General features: G+C 36.7%; 1 protein-coding gene across 2 annotated transcripts in view; it reads right to left on the bottom strand.

Annotated features, from left to right (window-relative positions):
- LOC128654717 (ecto-ADP-ribosyltransferase 3-like) overlaps positions 1-24,472 on the bottom strand; it is a 112,640-nt gene that overhangs the window by 66,832 nt on the left and 21,336 nt on the right. For both annotated transcript variants that reach the window (XM_053708795.1, XM_053708796.1), the window contains exon 2: positions 17,641-17,710. In XM_053708795.1, the coding sequence (XP_053564770.1) occupies positions 17,641-17,700 (60 nt within the window). In that variant the 5' untranslated portion in view covers positions 17,701-17,710. The remainder of the gene's footprint in view (positions 1-17,640; positions 17,711-24,472) is intronic.

The raw sequence follows: 24,472 nt of genomic DNA, 5'->3' as shown, positions 1-24,472 counted from the left end.
TATTGAATTCTTCTAAATTAAGACACGAGCTTGAGCTATTTTTTAATCAGTGTATGTGTGAATGTTTGTCTGAGTCCTGCTGGACTTTACTTCTTGTCTCCTAATAAAGATTTGTGTAGTATGAATGGTTTTCTGAGACAATTTTAACTTCATTCTAACTTCTAATTGGGTATTTGGGGTTCCATTTACTCCCTGACATAGAGCATTGCTCTCCTATATTAATCCACCACCTTATGTTGATAATCTAAACCAGTGGGTTTTTCAAGATATATATTTAGAGTCAGACAGGCCTATCCCTTTTCTTGCAAGATTTCTTTTTGTCTTTGCAATTAATGGTACATCCATATGTATCCTTCCTGCCTCTCTCTGAAATTATAGGGCTAATATATTTATAATTCTTTATCATTTTTTCCCTATAATTTCTTATCTACTCTTAACCCACTAGCCCTCAGCCCCCCGTTTTCTACTTAACTGTTTTTTTGCTAGGGATATCCTAGTGTTTCTCTTTGAGGGCTTACAATTTAAATCAATATGAATTTTCAACAAGATTTAATTGTCAGACAAGAAAAAAGATTAAAAGAACTAAATCAATTATTTGACAAACCTAACATTGAAGATATTCAGATAACCAAAGATGAACTGAATAATACACTATGCCAACTACACCAAACTCTATATAAACACACTAAAAGGTGGTGGAACTGGCATTTTTTCGATAAATATGCAGAACGTGGTATAATACCTAGAGGTCTTAGAATCAAAATGTTTCCAGCCTTCACTCTAAATAATGAGGAATTGGTCAAAGAATGGGAAGGCACCCTAACAGAATGTTCACTCAAATTGATTCAAATCCTCAAAAAACATGATTCTCTAGAACTTAACAATCTTGATGCAGAAATTAATAAACAAAATGATATTTTAAAAAAATTTGAAGAGAAATTTAATTTTGTGGATACTTATCAGACATACCAGAAAGAACTGGATAAATTGGAAAGCGAGTTGATTCAGACCAAGAAACAAAAATTACAGAGAGACATAGATGATTTTCAACATCAAAGAGTGTATAGGTGGAGAAACCATAGCTTTAATAGATCTAGATCTCAGAGAAAAACAGTAAGAGAAAACGACAGTGGGACAGATACTGAAACAGACATCTCAGATAATGAAAATAACAGAGATGATAGTGAGCCAATGACAAGAGACTCTCCAGCAACTGAGGCCCAAACTAGCTCTATACTGCCCACCCCACAACAGCCTCAGCAAATGTCTTTTTTAGCATTAAGCCACAGACAACAACAGGCGTTAACTTCGACGCAAGTGAGCAAAACAAGAAACAACAAAAGGAAAAATACAGGACCTCAGAGACAGTCAGAGAGAAAGAGAGAGATGAGTCCATTTACAAAAATCAGGACCAACTCATGAGAATTATAAATCTAAGTGATCATGTTCTTAATACTAACCATGAACTAGTCCTATCTAAAGGCTTGACCTTCTGTCCCACTAACAAACTTAACAAGTTTGAAATAATTAAAGACGTACACCTATTCACACGCAAACTCTTATTAAAAAAGATGTACTCTCATAAGGAAGACCTCTCTCTGTCAAATGAAGATCTGAACTCTTTGAGAGATTTGGAGGATCTTTTGAGTGAATCTGAAACTGATATACAATCAGATATACAATCAGATATTGACATCCAATCAACCTCTTGGAAAAAGGATTTAAAACCTAAATCCACCTATATGCCCCCTACTACAATCTCTCCACAAATAAATGTATTCTCACAAATAGTATGTAAAAAAATTGAACAATTACCTATCTACAATGTGAATAACAATTTAACTCACCCTGAAATAAGTGCTCTGAACGACATAAAAACTTGGAATGATGTAATCATTAAGCCCTCTGACAAGGGCGGAAATATTGTCTTATGGTCCAAAACTGACTATGTCGAAGAAGCAATGAGACAATTAACAAATCAAGATTGTTATAGAAAATTATTTTCGAATCCCCAAACAGAGTATATGAATCTGTATAACAAATTGATCATAAAAACGTGGAAAGATGGAATCATTACAAAAACTGAAAAAGAATTTCTAATACAGAAAAATCCCACTCTTGCAACCATATACTTCCTACCAAAAGTTCACAAGAATCTGACCAAACCTCCCGGTAGACCAATTGTATCCGGTAACAATAATCTAACAGAGTCTGCGAGCAAGTATGTAGATCAGAGGTTGAGGGAATACATAACAACGCTACCATCATACGTCCGAGATACGATGGAAGTATTACAGATTTTACAAAATCTCTATCTGGGAAAAGATACCTGGCTCATTACAGCAGATGTGGAATCTTTATACACCAGTATCAGACATGAAGATGGTATACAAGCAGTGAGGTACTTTCTATCCACAAATTCATTGGATAATGAAGAACACAATGAATTTGTTATTTCCCTGTTGCAATTTGTTCTAACTCATAATATTTTCACCTTTAAAGACAGTTTTTTCCTTCAAACACAAGGCACAGCGATGGGCACCTCGTGTGCCCCCACGTATGCCAATCTATTTTTAGGTTTTTGGGAACAAAAAGTAGTCTTCACAGATATCATGGAAAAATTTACCAACCATGTAGTACTCTGGCTTAGGTACATTGATGATGTGCTCTTCTTGTGGGAAGGCACACGTGAAATGTTAGATGAATTTTTATCAATACTCAATGTTAACAATCTTAACATCAAACTAACCTACCAAGCAGAACTACATGAGATTAACTTTCTGGATCTCACAATAACCAAAAATCTAGATGGGACAGTGCAAACTAAGATCTTTAGAAAGGAAACGTCAACAAACTCATTACTGCATGAATCGAGTGCTCACCCCAACAGTACATTAAAAGCAATACCTTACGGGGAATTCCTTCGACTTAGACGCAACTGTTCAGATACCACAATCTTTGAAAATGAGAGTAAGGACTTAATAACAAGATTAGTCCAGAGGGGATACAGTAAGAGGTCTGTTAAGAAGGCTAAATTTAAAGCCCTAAAAACAGGAAGATCTGAATTACTTCATCCAAAAAAGAAAGATACCTCCAAAACTATTCCTAGGTTAATTACCACTTATAATCCACAAATGCAGCATGTAATTAAAATATTCAATGATAATTGGTTCATCCTAGAGAATGACCCCGATCTCCAAGATATAATAGGAGATAGAGTCAAAATTGGATATAAGAGACCCAGAAATTTGAAGGACCAATTGGTCAAGAGTCACTATGTGCACAATCCAAGAAAAAAAGACACCGACCCAGGCATGTATCCTTGCTGTACCTGTACAGCATGTCCTTTTGTCAAAAAGATAAAAGAGATCAAAGATAAATATGGCACGGTCCATAAACTTTACCAACACTTTACATGTAGGACTTCTGGGGTAATCTACATTATCTTTTGCGAATGTGACAAAGCCTATGTAGGAATGACCACTAGAGAGGCACGAGTAAGAATATTGGAACACAAGAATAATATCAAAAATGCTGAAAATGACCTTCAGAATGGTAAAAAGATCACTAGTGTCGCTAAACATTTTCTAACTAAACATAGAAGCCAATACAACCATATGAAATTTGCAGTATTACAGAAAATATCACTGGGCATAAGAGGTGGCAATGTTGAGAATGCACTACTGAAGGCAGAGTGCAGATGGATACATTTGCTCAATACTGTACACCCAGCTGGATTAAACGAGCATAATAACTACAACGTTTTCCTGCAAACTTAATAAAGTTACTACTGGTATGGGTTAACATATAGATCGTTTACCCCTTTAAAAACTGCCTCTAGATGGAACGTTATAATTAAGTGTTTGAATAACTTTAGAGAATTAAAAAAGGCACATATATTAGCAAACATCTTTGCTATCTTACTATCTTTATATCACATTATTATTTCACTATTTGATCATACTAATTTAATGGTATGTCTCCCCATTATCACTTTGTCTGGTACTTACGTTAATTATCACGTTAGATAATCCAAGAACACATTTTATATTTAAAAAAAAAAATTTCAATCGATCTAGTTCTATTTTCCTTTTCTCACGTTTAAAATTACATCGCACTTCTGTTAATGCTATGTTGTTGTTTCACACATGTATTTTAGCACATTCTTCTCACATATTATTTTTTCCTCCATCACGTAGAAGTTTTAATTTAATTTTGCAACCATAATATGTCTATAATAATAAGACACCGTAATGCTCAATATGCTGCAAAATATACTGACAAGTACACATAGAAAGTGCAGTAGTGCCAGTTCTTATACCCAAGCAGCTTAATTCAGCATCCCTTCTTGCTCGTGTGATAGCTTCTATATTACAGATCAAGGCTTTTGTCACACCAATTCTACCTGACAACAGATGATGCTCGCAAAGATAATATGATTGGATCATTCATGGGTGTGCCTCATTTATACTGACCAATAATATCCGAAAATCTGATATTCGGTGAGCCAATCAATGATCCTGCCCGGGTCTTTCAAATGAATATAACATGACAAGTCCGGCCGGCGCGTACCCCTCTGAAGAAGCGTTATGTGAAACGCGCGTCAGGGGCATTGTTCACGAGGTCATAGTACCTCACTGCTTTTAGCCGCACGCTCGCTAGTATATTTTCTACAATTATAGAATACATGCATGTGTGAAATTTGAGCAGATTAACAATAATACAGTCTCCGATATAGTAGAGACCTTTGCAGATGGTGATATGAATGTTGGAGTGTTATTAGCTAGAAGTAATATTAATGATAGCCTCCGCTATAGAAGAGGCTTTTTTTAGCCAGGGGTTATGAGAGTTTCTTACTTTGTTAATTTGAATAACTGATAACTCACAATATCTTAAACCACATGTGTTTAGCAAATAAGGTGGCAACTAGATATTAGTGCTAGGCTTAAACCATATGTGTTTGGCAACTAAGGTGGCAACTAGATATTAGCGCAAGGCTTACTTTAATATCATAATTATAGTAATTGGTTAACAAAAAATCAACGGTACTGACATATAGGTTATAATATTTGATGTATATCATCTTAAATATCTTCGTACATATGGAATGATACCTCGGCATTACCAAAGCTATACTAACAACAGTGCAGCCTAGCATATAATCTTTTGTAACTGGGAGATATTAGGTATCGTTTTACTTTTCCGGTTGTGCTAATATGTATCAAACATACAATTACATTTATTAGTAAGCACACACACACCGGTTATACCATTTAGAATACTGGGTCACAAAACACCACATTGGTTAGACCTGGATTGCTGAACCTAAGCTCTCAGTTATATTGCAATATATTTAATTTACCTTTGTGATATCGGGTGCTACTTTGTGCTTACTATTAGTGCACATACCACCTATATTTTCTCTGAGCAACATTGCTGAACTTCAGCTCTCAGTTATATTGCAATATAATTAAATTATTTCTGTGATATCGAGTGCTACCTTGTGCTCACTATTAGTGCACATACTACTGAACTTTATGATACCCTGATTGCTAAAACTGAATAAGTTATATATACATATCCTAGCTATTACTCTCTGCACACACCATCCAAGGGTCCATTATTTACTGTGCAACAGTTAATCTGCATATTATTAACAATCTTAGGAATCTTATAGCATCTGCTTATATTAGATATCCTTAAGAACCCTATTTGCAGAGATTACTGCAAAAATAATATTTCTGTTTCCCACGCTACATATTGAATTCTTCTAAATTAAGACACGAGCTTGAGCTATTTTTTAATCAGTGTATGTGTGAATGTTTGTCTGAGTCCTGCTGGACTTTACTTCTTGTCTCCTAATAAAGATTTGTGTAGTATGAATGGTTTTCTGAGACAATTTTAACTTCATTCTAACTTCTAATTGGGTATTTGGGGTTCCATTTACTCCCTGACATAGAGCATTGCTCTCCTATATTAATCCACCACCTTATGTTGATAATCTAAACCAGTGGGTTTTTCAAGATATATATTTAGAGTCAGACAGGCCTATCCCTTTTCTTGCAAGATTTCTTTTTGTCTTTGCAATTAATGGTACATCCATACGATCATGGACCTCTTCAGCTCCCGCTTGGATGAAGACTTCAGTCTGATCATGGACCTCTTCAGCTCCCGCTTGGATGAAGACTTCAGTCGGATCATGGACATCTTCAGCCCCCGCTTGGGCTTGGATCAAGACATCGGAGGCTCTTCTGGATCGATCGGTGAACCTGGCGTGGTGAAGACAAGGTAGGGAGATCTTCAGGGGCTTAGTGTTAGGTTTATTTAAGGGGGGTTTGGGTTAGATTAGGGGTATGTGGGTGGTGGGTTGTAATGTTGGGGGGGGGTATTGTATGTTTTCTTTTTACAGGCAAAAGAGCTGAATTCTTTGGGGCATGCCCCGCAAAGGGCCCTTTTCAGGGCTGGTAAGGTAAAAGAGCTTTTCTATTTTAATTTTAGAATAGGGTAGGGCATTTTTTTATTTTGGGGGTCTTTGTTATTTTATTAGGGGGCTTAGAGTAGGTGTAATTAATTTAAAATTGTTGTAATATTTTTCTAATGTTTGTAAATATTTTTTTATTTTTTGTAACTTAGTTCTTTTTTATTTTTTGTACTTTAGTTTATTTCATTGTATTTATTTGTAGGTATTGTATTTAATTAATTTATTGATAGTGTAGTGTTAGGTTTAATTGTAGGTAAATGTAGGTATTTTATTTAATTAATTTATTGATAGTGTAGTGTTAGGTTTAATTGTAACTTAGGTTAGGATTTATTTTACAGGTAATTTTGTAATTATTTTAACTAGGTAACTATTAAATAGTTATTAACTATTTAATAGCTATTGTACCTAGTTAAAATAATTACAAAGTTGCCTGTAAAATAAATATTAATCCTAAAATAGCTACAATATAATTATAATTATATTGTAGCTATATTAGGGTTTATTTTACAGGTAAGTATTTAGCTTTAAATAGGAATAATTTATTTAATAAAAGTTAATTTATTTCGTTAGATTTAAATTATATTTAAATTAGGGGGGTGTTAGTGTTAGGGTTAGACTTAGCTTTAGGGGTTAATACATTTATTATAGTAGCGGTGAGGTCCGGTCGGCAGATTAGGGGTTAATAAGTGTAGGTAGATGGAGGCGACGTTGGGGGCGGCAGATTAGTGGTTAATAAATATAATATAGGGGTTGGCGGTGTTAGGGGCCGCAGATTAGGGGTACATAGGTATAATGTAGGTTGCGGCGGTGTACGGAGCGGCAGATTAGGGGTTTAAAAAAATATGCAGGTGTCAGCGATAGCGGGGGCGGCAGATTAGGGGTTAATAAGTGTAAGGTTAGGGGTGTGTAGACTCGGGGTACATGTTAGGGTGTTAGGTGCAGACTTAGGAAGTGTTTCCCCATAGGAAACAATGGGGCTGCGTTAGGAGCTTAACGCTGCTTTTTTGCAGGTGTTAGGTTTTTTTTCAGCTCAAACAGCCCCATGTTTCCTATGGGGGAATCGTGCACGAGCACGTTTTTGAAGCTGGCCGCGTCCGTAAGCACCGCTGGTATCGAGAGTTGCAGTGGCGGTAAATATGCTCTACGCTCCCTTTTTTGGAGCCTAACGCACTGAAAACCCAGCCATTCTGTGAACTCTAAATACCAGCGGTATTTAAAAGGTGCGGCCAAAAAAAAGCCAGCGTTAGCTACGCGGGTCGTTACCGACAAAACTCTAAATCTAGCCGTTAGTGTCTCAGATCACTTTAGAACCTTTCACAATTCGAATTATCTAGTTCTATTTTCCTTTTCTCACGTTTAAAATTACATCGCACTTCTGTTAATGCTATGTTGTTGTTTCACACATGTATTTTAGCACATTCTTCTCACATATTATTTTTTCCTCCATCACGTAGAAGTTTTAATTTAATTTTGCAACCATAATATGTCTATAATAATAAGACACCGTAATGCTCAATATGCTGCAAAATATACTGACAAGTACACATAGAAAGTGCAGTAGTGCCAGTTCTTATACCCAAGCAGCTTAATTCAGCATCCCTTCTTGCTCGTGTGATAGCTTCTATATTACAGATCAAGGCTTTTGTCACACCAATTCTACCTGACAACAGATGATGCTCGCAAAGATAATATGATTGGATCATTCATGGGTGTGCCTCATTTATACTGACCAATAATATCCGACAATCTGATATTCGGTGAGCCAATCAATGATCCTGCCCGGGTCTTTCAAATGAATATAACATGACAAGTCCGGCCGGCGCGTACCCCTCTGAAGAAGCGTTATGTGAAACGCGCGTCAGGGGCATTGTTCACGAGGTCATAGTACCTCACTGCTTTTAGCCGCACGCTCGCTAGTATATTTTCTACAATTATAGAATACATGCATGTGTGAAATTTGAGCAGATTAACAATAATACAGTCTCCGATATAGTAGAGACCTTTGCAGATGGTGATATGAATGTTGGAGTGTTATTAGCTAGAAGTAATATTAATGATAGCCTCCGCTATAGAAGAGGCTTTTTTTAGCCAGGGGTTATGAGAGTTTCTTACTTTGTTAATTTGAATAACTGATAACTCACAATATCTTAAACCACATGTGTTTAGCAAATAAGGTGGCAACTAGATATTAGTGCTAGGCTTAAACCATATGTGTTTGGCAACTAAGGTGGCAACTAGATATTAGCGCAAGGCTTACTTTAATATCATAATTATAGCAATTGGTTAACAAAAAATCAACGGTACTGACATATAGGTTATAATATTTGATGTATATCATCTTAAATATCTTCGTACATATGGAATGATACCTCGGCATTACCAAAGCTATACTAACAACAGTGCAGCCTAGCATATAATCTTTTGTAACTGGGAGATATTAGGTATCGTTTTACTTTTCCGGTTGTGCTAATATGTATCAAACATACAATTACATTTATTAGTAAGCACACACACACCGGTTATACCATTTAGAATACTGGGTCACAAAACACCACATTGGTTAGACCTGGATTGCTGAACCTAAGCTCTCAGTTATATCGCAATATATTTAACTTACCTTTGTGATATCGGGTGCTACTTTGTGCTTACTATTAGTGCACATACCACCTATATTTTCTCTGAGCAACATTGCTGAACTTCAGCTCTCAGTTATATTGCAATATAATTAAATTATTTCTGTGATATCGAGTGCTACCTTGTGCTCACTATTAGTGCACATACTACTGAACTTTATGATACCCTGATTGCTAAAACTGAATAAGTTATATATACATATCCTAGCTATTACTCTCTGCACACACCATCCAAGGGTCCATTATTTACTGTGCAACAGTTAATCTGCATATTATTAACAATCTTAGGAATCTTATAGCATCTGCTTATATTAGATATCCTTAAGAACCCTATTTGCAGAGATTACTGCAAAAATAATATTTCTGTTTCCCACGCTACATATTGAATTCTTCTAAATTAAGACACGAGCTTGAGCTATTTTTTAATCAGTGTATGTGTGAATGTTTGTCTGAGTCCTGCTGGACTTTACTTCTTGTCTCCTAATAAAGATTTGTGTAGTATGAATGGTTTTCTGAGACAATTTTAACTTCATTCTAACTTCTAATTGGGTATTTGGGGTTCCATTTACTCCCTGACATAGAGCATTGCTCTCCTATATTAATCCACCACCTTATGTTGATAATCTAAACCAGTGGGTTTTTCAAGATATATATTTAGAGTCAGACAGGCCTATCCCTTTTCTTGCAAGATTTCTTTTTGTCTTTGCAATTAATGGTACATCCATACGATCATGGACCTCTTCAGCTCCCGCTTGGATGAAGACTTCAGTCTGATCATGGACCTCTTCAGCTCCCGCTTGGATGAAGACTTCAGTCGGATCATGGACATCTTCAGCCCCCCGCTTGGGCTTGGATCAAGACATCGGAGGCTCTTCTGGATCGATCGGTGAACCTGGCATGGTGAAGACAAGGTAGGGAGATCTTCAGGGGCTTAGTGTTAGGTTTATTTAAGGGGGGTTTGGGTTAGATTAGGGGTATGTGGGTGGTGGGTTGTAATGTTGGGGGGGGGTATTGTATGTTTTCTTTTTACAGGCAAAAGAGCTGAATTCTTTGGGGCATGCCCCGCAAAGGGCCCTTTTCAGGGCTGGTAAGGTAAAAGAGCTTTTCTATTTTAATTTTAGAATAGGGTAGGGCATTTTTTTATTTTGGGGGTCTTTGTTATTTTATTAGGGGGCTTAGAGTAGGTGTAATTAATTTAAAATTGTTGTAATATTTTTCTAATGTTTGTAAATATTTTTTTATTTTTTGTAACTTAGTTCTTTTTTATTTTTTGTACTTTAGTTTATTTCATTGTATTTATTTGTAGGTATTGTATTTAATTAATTTATTGATAGTGTAGTGTTAGGTTTAATTGTAGGTAAATGTAGGTATTTTATTTAATTAATTTATTGATAGTGTAGTGTTAGGTTTAATTGTAACTTAGGTTAGGATTTATTTTACAGGTAATTTTGTAATTATTTTAACTAGGTAACTATTAAATAGTTATTAACTATTTAATAGCTATTGTACCTAGTTAAAATAATTACAAAGTTGCCTGTAAAATAAATATTAATCCTAAAATAGCTACAATATAATTATAATTTATATTGTAGCTATATTAGGGTTTATTTTACAGGTAAGTATTTAGCTTTAAATAGGAATAATTTATTTAATAAAAGTTAATTTATTTCGTTAGATTTAAATTATATTTAAATTAGGGGGGTGTTAGTGTTAGGGTTAGACTTAGCTTTAGGGGTTAATACATTTATTATAGTAGCGGTGAGGTCCGGTCGGCAGATTAGGGGTTAATAAGTGTAGGTAGATGGAGGCGACGTTGGGGGCGGCAGATTAGTGGTTAATAAATATAATATAGGGGTTGGCGGTGTTAGGGGCAGCAGATTAGGGGTACATAGGTATAATGTAGGTTGCGGCGGTGTACGGAGCGGCAGATTAGGGGTTTAAAAAAATATGCAGGTGTCAGCGATAGCGGGGGCGGCAGATTAGGGGTTAATAAGTGTAAGGTTAGGGGTGTGTAGACTCGGGGTACATGTTAGGGTGTTATGTGCAGACTTAGGAAGTGTTTCCCCATAGGAAACAATGGGGCTGCGTTAGGCGCTTAACGCTGCTTTTTTGCAGGTGTTAGGTTTTTTTTCAGCTCAAACAGCCCCATGTTTCCTATGGGGGAATCGTGCACGAGCACGTTTTTGAAGCTGGCCGCGTCCGTAAGCACCGCTGGTATCGAGAGTTGCAGTGGCGGTAAATATGCTCTACGCTCCCTTTTTTGGAGCCTAACGCACTGAAAACCCAGCCATTCTGTGAACTCTAAATACCAGCGGTATTTAAAAGGTGCGGCCAAAAAAAAGCCAGCGTTAGCTACGCGGGTCGTTACCGACAAAACTCTAAATCTAGTCGTTAGTGTCTCAGATCACTTTAGAACCTTTCACAATTCGAATCCTCAAAGTTTAAAGATTTTTATTTTAGACTGGATGGCACCCAATTACTCAAACAATAGGCTGAAGGCTCTTCGCCACCGTGAAACGTATTGGATTCACAAGTTGAAAACCCTAAATATATCCAGTACATATGGACTTAATATTGATCTAGATTTACAAGCTTTTATGTAATGTAGGTAAATATCCATTTTCTCATAAAACAATTTGAAAGAATTTCTAGGTTTAGAGGGAACATTCTAATTTTCCACCTGCTCCAATTTTAAAATTTTTTAATTTCTCAGTTTCTACTTTGGTTTACATTACTAAGTACCCAGTTATATGAACGGAGCAGGCACCTTTTCTACATAGGTTTATCTACACCTTAGTTTTAAAGTAACTGTAGCTCCTATTCATTCATGTTTCTTATTATGTTATGATTCTCACTGCACTCTATATCATCTATTATGTGAGTCAAGGACTGGTATATTATCAGATATAGTTATACAAACCCTCAAGTCACGCACAAGATTGTTCTGGGTAGCTCATTCGGTTCACTTTTTATTAGTTTGTAGCTGTAAGAAACCGACAATTTGTAGTGTAAATTTTTACCCTTTATTTGCATGCCTGTTCCTAGCACATATGTATTAGCGTAATCTAGGACACTATATATATTATTAGTCGTTCTTTTTTTTAGCATGCATACAATATAAGTTACCCGTTGCCGTTTGGTTTTTAACACAGTTTCTTAACGTTGCCTTTTTAAAATGTTTTTTTAATTGTATCAAGTCATGTTTTATGAAATTGTTTATGATATGTTGAAATTATGTATGATATTAGGGACCTCTTTTATTCATTTATGTGAAATTATGCAGGGATTACATTTTCGTCATGATCTCATGTGTAATACAGGGCTCATTCTGTCCTGATCATTTTCTAGTTGACAGGTGTACACGACTCTGATGGATAGATCGTGTAACCAATCAACATTAGATTTAACAAAATGGTCAGTATCCAATCCTCACCCTCTACCTATACCGGTAAAAGGTGTGCCGATACTATTTAGGCTAGGATTAAGTTTGCCATGTAATCATTCCTCTTGAAAAAGTCTGGTGGATACCAGAGGAAACGCGTTGATGTTTAAACGTGTTTCTCCCTACATGCAAACCTAATACCAGCTGTCCGGCAGACGGTGGAGTTTGAAAGTAACATACGGCTCTTTCGAATCTAATGAGACTGAAACCGTGGTTGTTTGGGGAGAAACTCATGGTGATATAATCACACTCTGCTTATTTGATTTTTAATTCTGTACGTGCACTTTTTATTTGCACTGAAATATTTGTGAAGTAAAATCTGTTACTTTTAGAGATGCCTCCTTGCGCTCTTGTCTTCTTTTTCTTACTATAAACAAACACAAGATTTCGGTTATACAAAGTGATACCGAAGAAATTGAGGGATTCGCTCCCAAGAAAACTTAATGTCCAAGGGGCCGATTTATCATCAGTTTGTCCGACATGATCCGCTTGGTGGATCATGTCCAACAGACATTGATGAATGCTGACAGCATATGCTGTCAGCATTTATCATTGCGCTAGCAGGGGTTGTCAATTAGCCCGATCGTATAGGATTGGACGGATTGATGTCCGCAGCCTCAGAGTAGACGGACCAGTTATGGAGCAGCAGTCATTCGGAGCTTGATAATTCGGCCCCCAAGAATTAATTTGTCTCAAAATCGTGCAACACAATACCCCTAGCACCTCCTCATGCTACAATAGCACTCAAAATTTCTTTACGTAACCATAAAACAGTTGTCACCAATTAGTCACCAATTTCCACAACAAAGTTCTTTTCAATAGGAAAAAAAGTTATAAAGTTTTTTCTATTTTAACATATGGTGTTTTCTTTAACTATATTTTTTTCTATAAACATTAATGGCTAGATTTAGAGTTCTGCGGCCAAAGGGGTGCGTTAGCTACGCGTGCTTTTTTTCTCCCGAACCTTTTAAATACCGCTGGTATTTAGAGTTCACAGAATGGCTGCGTTAGGCTCCAAAAAAGGGAGCGTAGAGCATATTTACCGCCACTTCAACTCTCGATACAAGCGGTGCTTACGGACGCGGCCAGCTTCAAAAACGTGCTCGTGCACGATTCCCCCATAGAAAACAATGGGGCCGTTTGAGCTGAAAAAAACAAACACCTGCAAAAAATCAGCGTTCAGCTCCTAACGCAGCCCCATTGTTTCCTATGGGGAAACACTTCCTATGTCTGCACCTAACACCCTAACATGAACCCCCGAGTCTAAACACCCCTACACCCCTAGCCTTACACTTATTAACCCCTAATCTGCCGCCCCCGCTATCACTGACCCCTGCATATTATTATTAACCCCTAATCTGCCGCTCCGTACACCGTCGCAACCTACATTATCCCTATGTACACCTAATCTGCTGCCCCTAACACCGCCGAACCCTATATTATATTTATTAACCCCTAATCTGCCGCCCCCAACGTTGCCTCCACCTACCTACAATTATTAATCCCTAATATGCCGACCGGAGCTCGCCGCTACTCTAATAAATGTATTAACCCCTAAAGCTAAGTCTAACCCTAACACTAACACCCCCCTAAGTTAAATATAATTTTATTCTAACGAAATAAATTAACTCTTATTAAATAAATTAATCCTATTTAAAGCTAAATACTTACCTGTAAAATAAACCCTAACATAGCTACAATATAAATTATAATTATATTGTAGCTATTTTAGGATTAATATTTATTTTACAGGCAACTTTGTAATTATTTTAACCAGGTACAATAGCTATTAAATAGTTATTTACTATTTAATAGCTACCTAGTTAAAATAATTACAAAATTACCTGTAAAATAAATCCTAACCTAAGTTACAATTAAACCTAACACTACACTATAAATAAATAAATTAAATAAAATACCTACAATTATCTACAGTTAAACCTAACACTACACTATCAATAAATTAATTAAATACAATACCTACAAATAAAAACAATGAAGTAAACTAACTAAAGTACAAAAAATAAAAAAGAACTAAGTTACAAAAAATAAAAAAATATTTACAAACATTAGAAAAATATTACAACAATTTTAAACTAATTACACCTACTCTAAGCCCCCTAATAAAATAACAAAGACCCCCAAAATAAAAAATGCCCTACCCTATTCTAAAATTAAAATAGAAAAGCTCTTTTACCTTACCAGCCCTGAAAAGGGCCCTTTGCGGGGCATGCCCCAAAGAATTCAGCTCTTTTGCCTGTAAAAAAAAAACATACAATAACCCCCCCCCAACATTACAACCCACCAGCCACATACCCCTAATCTAACCCAAACCCCCCTTAAATAAACCTAACACTAAGCCCCTGAAGATCTCCCAACCTTGTCTTCACCACACCGGGTCCCGATGTGTCTAGAAGAGCCTCCGAAATCTTCATCCAAGCCCAAGCGGGGGCTGAAGAGTGACGTCCATCCTCCGGCTGAAGTCTTGATCCAACCGGCAAATGAAGAAGTCCATCTTCGGGAAGAAATCTTCATCCTATCCGGGCAGAAGAGGACATCCGGATCGGCAAACATCTTCATCCAAGCCGCATCTTCTATGTTGTTCCATCCGATGACGAGCGGCTGATCTTGAAGTCCTCCGGCGCGGATCCATCCTCTTCGTTCGACGTCCAACTGATGAATGAAGGTTCCTTTAAGGGACGTCATCCAAGATGGCGTCCCTCGAATTCCGATTGGCTGATAGGATTCTATCAGCCAATCGGAATTAAGGTAGGAAAATTCTGATTGGCTGATGGAATCAGCCAATCAGAATCAAGTTCAATCCGATTGGCTGATCCGATCAGCCAATCAGATTGAGCTCGCATTCTATTGGCTGATCGGAACAGCCAATAGAATGCAAGCTCAATCTGATTGGCTGATTGGATCAGCCAATCGGATTGAACTTGAATCTGATTGGCTGATTCCATCAGCCAATCAGAATTTTCCTACCTTAATTCCGATTGGCTGATAGAATCCTATCAGCCAATCGGAATTCGATGGACGCCATCTTGGATGACGTCCTTTAAAGGAACCTTTATTCTTCAGTTGGACGTCGAACGAAGAGGATGGATCCGCGCCGGAGGACTTCAAGATCAGCCGCTCGTCATCGGATGGAACAACATAGAAGATGCGGCTTGGATGAAGATGTTTGCCGGTCCGGATGTCCTCTTCTGCCCGGATAGGATGAAGATTTCTTCCTGAAGATGGACTTCTTCATTTGCCGGTTGGATCAAGACTTCAGCCGGAGGATGGACGTCACTCTTCAGCCCCCGCTTGGGCTTGGATGAAGATTTAGGAGGCTCTTCTGAACAGATCGGGACACGGTGTGGTGAAGACAAGGTAGGGAGATCTTCAGGGGCTTAGTGTTAGGTTTATTTAAGGGGGGTTTGGGTTAGATTAGGGGTATGTGGGTGGTGGGTTGTAATGTTGGGGGGGGTATTGTATGGGTTTTTTTTACAGGCAAAAGAGCTGAATTCTTTGGGGCATGCCCCGCAAAGGGCCCTTTTCAGGGCTGGTAAGGTAAAAGAGCTATTCTATTTTAATTTTAGAATAGGGTAGGGCATTTTTTATTGTGGGGGTCTTTGTTATTTTATTAGGGGGCTTAGAGTAGGTGTAATTAGTTTAAAATTGTTGTAATATTTTTCTAATGTTTGTAAATATTTTTTTATTTTTTTGTAACTTAGTTCTTTTTTATTTTTTGTACTTTAGTTAGTTTATTTAATTGTATTTATTTGTAGGTATTGTATTTAATTAATTTATTGATAGTGTAGTGTTAGGTTTAATTGTAGATAATTGTAGGTATTTTATTTAATTTATTTATTGATAGTGTAGTGTTAGGTTTAATTGTAACTTAGGTTAGGATTTATTTTACAGGTAATTTTGTAATTATTTTAACTGGGTAACTATTAAATAGTTATTAACTATTTAATAGCTATTGTACCTGGTTAAAATAATTACATAGTTGCCTGTAAAATAAATATTAATCCTAAAATAGCTACAATATAATTATAATTTATATTGTAGCTATATTAGGGTTTATTTTACAGGTATTTAGATTTAAATAGGAATAATTTATTTAATAAGAGTTAATTTATTTCATTAGCTAAAAATTATATTTATCTTAGGGGGGTGTTAGGGTTAGGGTTAGACTTAGCTTTAGGGGTTAAAAAATTTAGTAGAGTAGCGGTGAGCTCCAGTCGGCAGATTAGGGGTTAATACTTGAAGTCAGGTGTCGGCGATGTTAGGGAGGGCAGATTAGGGGTTAATACTATTTATTATAGGGTTATTGAGGCGGGAGTGAGGCGGATTAGGGGTTAATACATTTATTATAGTAGCGGGGAGATCCGGTCGGCAGATTAGGGGTTAATTATTGTAGGTAGGTGGAGGCAACGTTGGGGGCGGCAGATAAGGGGTTAATAAATATAATATAGGGGTAGGCGGTATTAGGGGCAGCAGATTAGGGGTACATAGGGATAACGTAGGTTGCGGCGGTGTACGGAGCGGCAGATTAGGGGTTAAAAATTTTAATAGAGTGGCGGCGATGTGGGGGGGCTTCGGTTTAGGGGTACATAGGTAGTTTATGGGTGTTAGTGTACTTTAGAGCACAGTAGTTAAGAGCTTTATAAACCGGCGTTAGCCCAGAAAGCTCTTAACTCCTGGGTTTTTTCTGCGGCTGGAGTTTTGTCGTTAGATTTATAACGCTCACTTCAGCCAAGACTCTAAATACCAGCGTTAGAAAGATCCCATTGAAAAGATAGGATACGCAAATGGCGTAGGGGGATCTGCGGTATGGAAAAATCGCGGCTGGAAAGTGAGCGTTCGACCCTTTCCTGACTGACTCCAAATACCAGCGGGCGGCCAAAACCAGCGTTAGGATCCTCTAACGCTGGTTTTGACGGCTACCGCCCAACTCTAAATCTAGCCGTAAGATTTTACTAAATTACATTTAGATAGAATAAAGTTTCTATAAATGAAACCTCTGGACAACAAATTATAAAATGAAATTATTTGTGAGAAAACATAAAGTATAACATTGAGTAAAATACCTTTGTAATACTTAATAAATAAAACGAAATCCAGATGGTACAGGATAACTTTATCTTCATTTTCTCAGTTCTGTAATGAAAAGTAGAAATGTAATAAATGTTTGGTGACTGAAATTTTATAAAAAAAAATTAGGTATTTATCCAGCAGTGAAATTATTGATTTATTAAAAGTCTCGAGTGAGACAAATTTCTCAAAATACATTTTTTAAGACTATTATGTGATCTCCCAGAATATTAGGGAATCAGCTCTACAAGAAATAGAAAAACATGGCTCTGTGGTTAATATTTGTTATATTATTTTCTCTTAAAGCGGCCAAAAACTCTCCAGCTTGGAGTGAAATTTATTGCATAGACAATACAGGGGCAGAACTTTCTTAAAGTGAAAGTAAATTCCAGATAGCTATATGTTTTTATTAAAAAAAAATTAATTATCCGTTTTATTTTTACTTTTATAATTCCTACCGTTATCTTTCACGCTCCGCCCATCTTCCACTTCCAATCTTTCTGTGTGTTGACATATAGAGCGGTTCCACCCACTCTATACGTAGCTGTAATGCGCGTTCACAAGCAACGAGCACATTGCGCATGCACGAATCGTTGATGGATCCTTCAATGCACATGCAATTCTTTGAACAGCTGGTGTCCAACGGGCATGCGTCAATGTCTTTGGAAACATAGTACTCAATGAATGACGTAATGTATTCATTCAGCACTATGCTATTTACCTAATGAGCTGCTGCATTGGTAAGAACAGGGAGCCAAATTCCAAAAATCTAATTATATAACGATTGGAAGTATTTAGAAATTAATTATATATACACTACTATATTAACAATTTGTAAGCTCAATAATTCATATATTTTAATATTTTTAGCAATCCATGTTACAACATTTCATATATCGTTCGTATTCTTCATCATTACATAGATGAAATCTCCTATGATATGACCTGAAATTTATTTATATGTCAGGCATAAAATAAACATTATTTTGATCGAATATACCAATTTAGATAAGATAACATCGTTATTGTTGTTATATTTAATATTGATTTTTTGTTTTTTTTCAAATTGGTAGATAGTGTATATATTAATCAAAATATTTGAAAATAATTTGTATGTTAGATATTCTATTTTTGTCTAGAACAATTCAGAATAACTGAAATAAATAGCTATCACACAATAGCATTGGTGCTGATTGTAAGTAACATGAAGATACTTTTTTACAATGGCAATTCAGCTATTCGTTACATGTTCAGCATATTGAAAATTCTCAATCAGACTAATAAATTAATTTTATTCCTGGATAAATTGATTGATACCATTTTAAGTGTAAGGCATTGTGATTACTTCACAATAAGTTATAATTGCTTGATAAAGTACTTAGAAACTTACTTTTACTTATTGATCGCTAGTAATGCGATGTGCTAAACAGATGACGTTCTGAGCTCAGTGGCGAAAAACAGGTATGCACATGTGCGAATCGGGAACACGCTACCAACAAATTTATGCATAATAATATTTGCCGCATGCGCAACTCAATCAATAGGCTGATGATGTTGCTGCACAGCCGCCTAACGGCCAGAAAGTCAATTGAAAGATCAAACAACGTGATCAGGAAGTAAAATTAAAAAAAAAAAAAACGGGTTGAATTGTAAGTTGACAAAAATAATATTTAATTGCGGATCAAAATGTATTTACATTGAACTTTGTAAAAAATCATGAATGAAAGTACTATTATTTTTAGATGAACTATGTAACTGAGGATAGCGAAGCATGTAACTTTACTTTCACTTTAATTCCTGTAAGTCTCAGGCCCCAATATTCAAAACATCAACATTGTATTCCTAAAAAGGGAGCTGAACCAGAAAGTGCAGACAAGAAGCGATGTGTCTCCCATGGAAAATAATAGGGATTGCGGCTTCTGCAAAAGTCCGCCGACATCGCCACTTGTCGGCACTATCAGTGGGGAGGGGGGGCTGTATTTGAAGTGTTCATACACAGCACAGACAGTGCGCTCACTGAAACAAAAAGAGTTTTCTATGTAGGAACACTTCAAATAATCCATGCCTAATGCGTAACTAAACCTACACTACCTGCCTCACACTGGAAATCTTGGCGAAACAAATATGGCTGAAAACCTGTAACTAACCTGCAGGGCAGCGCTTGCACTACTGCCGATGTTAGCCTATTAAAATGCAGGTTACTCCCGTGGAACGCCCAGCTAACGCCCACAGAACACCTACATCTAGTCGCCGATCTGCCTTACTAATAAAAACAAAACAAAAAACCTTCCTATTATAACTAAAGGCGCCATCATTTATATGCATCCTATTGTACAATGCTATACTATATACTTTAAATATTGTAGTGATTTTAAAAAGTTTGGGGGGGGGGTTCTTTGTTCTTTTTTTATTTTTTACATTAATATTTCTTTTTCTAAATATAATTATGTTATACAAGACTGTATCCTCAATTGTATAGTGTTGCATAAATGCATAATCCTTAACTTTGCAAAGTTAAACAAATGTTAATTAAAAATTAAAAATTTTGGCTACTGACGTTGATAACATAACTATATTTAGAAAAATAAATATTAATGTTAAAATAAAAAAATAACAGAAAAAAAGCTGTTTGAAATCTATACAATAGTTAAAATAATATGCATTATACAAAACATTGTATATACATATAATGCTCCTCTAAAATCTATTAACCCCTTATGATCCCTCACCCCAGCGTATCCTAACACCTCTACATTATTAACCCCTAATCTGCCATAGCCTATTATCCTAATCACCCCCTAACCTATTAACCCCTAAACCGCCACAACTCCCATCAGAAAAAAAACTCTAACCTATTATCTCCTAAACCTCCACAACTCCCCATTGCATGAAACCCAAACCTATTAACCCCTAAACCGCCACAACCCCCCATCTTAACTCCCTAATAGCTAACCCTCCAGACTCCTAGCCTAACACCCCCAAAGTTACAAAAAAATACTAGCATTATAACAACAACAAAAACTACCAGAAATAAAAACCCTCAAGGAAGGTCTATCCTAAAAGTGCTCTTTACAAAAAAAGCCCACCCCAAAATAAAAAAAAACCTATATTAACACTAAAACCTACCTGAAAAGGGCATTTATCAGGCTGTGCCCTAGTTATAGTGATTATCTCTTTTGTAAAAAACAAATCCCTATACTAGAACCTAAGTAACCACCCGAAAACATACCTATCTTTAAAAAACGCTATGCTAAAAAAGATGTCCTTAAAAGGGCATCAGCAATAAAGCTCTTCTGCTAACACTAATCTAAAAATAAAAACCCTAACGCTAAACCATTAAAGTTTTCAATCACCAAACTTGAATCCAGCTCCGAGATGGACTGCTTCATATCTAAGGTGGACCCCTCTTCTATCTTCATCCATCACGGAACTCCGCTGGAGCTGTCCTCTTTTATCCGAGCAGTCTTCCATCTTCCATCCAATGCTTCTTTTCTTCTTATCTTTCGTCCAACGTCCTCTTTATGTGGTCACCGCCGCACACTGAAGCTTAAATGCGAGATTCCCCCTTTTGGCTGATTTCTTAATTCATAAACCAATCAGCCAGTAGAAAAAGGTTTCATTCTACTGGCTGATTGGACAAAAAATTAAAAAATCAGCCAATAAAAATGCAAGGGCACCCCTATATAAGGGGGAACCTTGCATTCAAGCTTTAGTGTGAGGCAGTGACCGCATGAATAGGACGTCAGATGGAAGATAAGAGGATGGAAGAAGACGAGTCGGATGGAAGAGGAAAGCCCCATGAATGAAGTTGGAAAAGCAGCAGCCCACCTAGGAGCCAGATTCACGGTTGGTGAGTAGAAACTTTGGGGTTTAGCGTTCAGGGTTTAGATTAGGGTTAGAAAAAGAGCTTAATTGCTGACACCTTTTTCAGGGCATCTTTTTTTAGGATAGGGTTTTTTAAAGATTAGAATTTTGGGGGGTTAATTTAATTTTAGTATAGGGATTTATTTATGCAAAAAAGATAATCACTTCAACTAGGGCTATGCCCGACAAATACCCTTTTCAGGGCAATTTTTAGAGTAGGTTTTAGTGTTTTGGGGAGGGCTTTTTTTAAAGGGGACTTTAGATTTAGTATAGGCTTACTGGTTGGGGCTTTTTATTTTTCAGATTTTTTTTTATTTTTGGTAATGGTAGTTTTTTTATTTTGTGTAACTTATGAAGTCTTAGGTTAGGGTCTTGGGGGTTAGCTGTTATATATTTATACGTGTATATATGTATTTATATACATATAATCTCATAAATACAGATGTATACATATATACTGTATATAAGTGCATTGGAGCCCTTTGTAGTTCAGTAGATGAAAACATGTAAAAACATATTTATGGAATATTCATTTTTAATAAAGTATTTAACTGTGTATTTACAGTAAATATTTAACATTCCAATGCTCTGCGCATAGCAGAATATGTTCTATGTATTTATAAACAGATATTCATATATCTATACCTATATATATGTCTGGGGTTAACTGCCAGTGAGCACCCAGGGCTGAGCATGTAGCAGGGTCATGGGATGTGTACCCGGTCCGGTATGAGAGTGCAGTCCCCTTCCGTGTTTTGTATATGTCTGGGGTGATTACATAAGCCTGTGCACCCTTCACTTGTTCCCAGTTTGTTTGGATTGAGAGCTTGCATTGTGTGGCTGTTTTAGGGTCCCAGGTTTTTGGAAGGGATCTTGTCGTTGTACCTGGGCTTGTCCCATTTGGCTAAATGCGGTAACTAACCCTTCCATTTTTGCTTTTAATCTTAGCTGAGAGCTTGTAAGTGAGTGCTGGACTTTCTCTGTGTGTTGTATTCATTTGTTTTGTAATTTTCCCTATGGTTCTTGCACCCAGACCTGTCTGGGCTTAACTGCATGTGACTCTGGGGGCAGCACAGCTTCCTGTGAGTGCCAGTGAGCACCCAGGGCTGAGCATGTTGCAGGGTCATGGGATGTGTACTCGGTCTGGTCTGAGAGTGCAGTCCCCTTCTGTGTTTTGTATATATAGGTATAGATATATACTGTACCAAAATACCATCAGCTATATGTAGAAATATATATTTATGAATAAATAGAACATATGTGAGATATTCATATTTTCATATTGGGTTAGTGCACTTGAGAATATGGGATCCGATTTGAGTAAGAGTAGGGTGTTCCACTTTATTTTCTCTGTTGACTTTTAAGGGGGGATATGTTTATGTGATTGGATATTATAAGTACAGCTTTTTGTGTGCATCGGGTTAGCGTGTGAGCAAAAACTTTTTACTTTCAACTAGTAATATGAGCGCTACCCAACTTAAAAAAAAAGCTCTAATGGAGTTAGAGCGGGAGCGTTAAATACAGATCCACTTGTAATCTGGCTTTATATGTTCTGTCTGAATTTTGAAACAAAAAATGTGGGGTTTATGTCTCATTAAAGGGACAGTATACACTCATTTTCATATAACTGCATGTAATAGACACTACTATAAAGAATAAGATGCACAGATACTGATATAAACATCCAGTATAAAACTGTGTAAAAACTTACTTAGAAGCGGTCAGTTTGGCTCTGTTGAAAAGGTAGCTGGAAAGCCCACTGCATGTTGGAAATATGACATTCCCCCCTCTCCCTTCTTTTGCATATGAAACAACCCTTTACACAAACAGGAGCAAGCTGGAGTAGATAGCTGACGGTATTCTCATAAAACTTTGGGGCTTGGTTAGAATTCTGAAAATCAGAGCAATGTTATTTAAAAATAAGCAAAACTAACGGCTAGATTACGAGTTGTGCGTTAGGGTAAAAAAGCAGCGTTAAGAGGTCCTAACGCTGCTTTTTTACGCCCGCTGGTATTACGAGTCTTGAAGGTTTAGGGTGACCGCACACTTCTTTGCCCTTACCGCAAAACGACTTACGTAAACTTCGTAAAGTCTTTTTTCTATGGGACTTCCATAGCTCCGGTATTATGAGTCTGTCCTGGGAGGCCAAAAAGTGAGCAGTACACCCTACCCTGTCAAGAGTCCTAACGCATTTAAAAGTCAGTAGTTATGAATTTTATGGTACAACGCCGTAGCATAAAACTCATAACTAAAGTGCTAAAAAGTACACTAACACCCATAAACTACCTATTAACACCTAAACCGAGGCCCTCCCGCATCACAAATACTAAAATAAAAATGTAACCCCTAATCTGCCGCTCTGGACACCGCCACCACCTACATTATACTTATTAACCCCTAATCTGCTGACCCATACATCACTGACACCTACATTATATTTATTAACCCCTAATCTGCTGCCCCCAATGTCGCCACCACCTACCTACACTTATTAACTCCTAATCTGCCGCCCCCAACGTCGCCGCCACAATAATAAATATATTAACCCCTAAACCGCCGCACTCCTGCCTCGCAAACATTAGTTAAATATTATTAACCCCTAATCTGCCGGTCCTAACATCACCGCCACCTACCTACATTTATTAACCCCTAATCTGTCGCCCCCAACGTCGCCGCCACTATATTAAAGTTATTAACCCCTAAACCTAAGTCTAACCCTAAACCTAATACCCCCTGACTTAAATATAATTTAAATAAATCTAAATAAATATTACTATCATTAACTAAATTATTCCTATTTAAAACTAAATACTTACCTGTAAAATAAACCCTAAGATAGCTACAATATAACTAACTACTAATATAACATTGTAGCTAGTTTAGGATTTATTTTTATTTTACAGGCAAGTTTGTATTTATTTTAACTAGGTAGAATAGTTATTAAATAGTTATTAACTATTTAAT

This window comes from Bombina bombina, chromosome 3 (assembly GCF_027579735.1).
Source record: "Bombina bombina isolate aBomBom1 chromosome 3, aBomBom1.pri, whole genome shotgun sequence".
NCBI classification, from domain to species: Eukaryota; Metazoa; Chordata; class Amphibia; order Anura; family Bombinatoridae; genus Bombina; species Bombina bombina.
The sequence above is the reverse complement of the archived record's forward strand: the minus strand, read 5'-3'. Positions and strand labels throughout refer to the sequence as shown.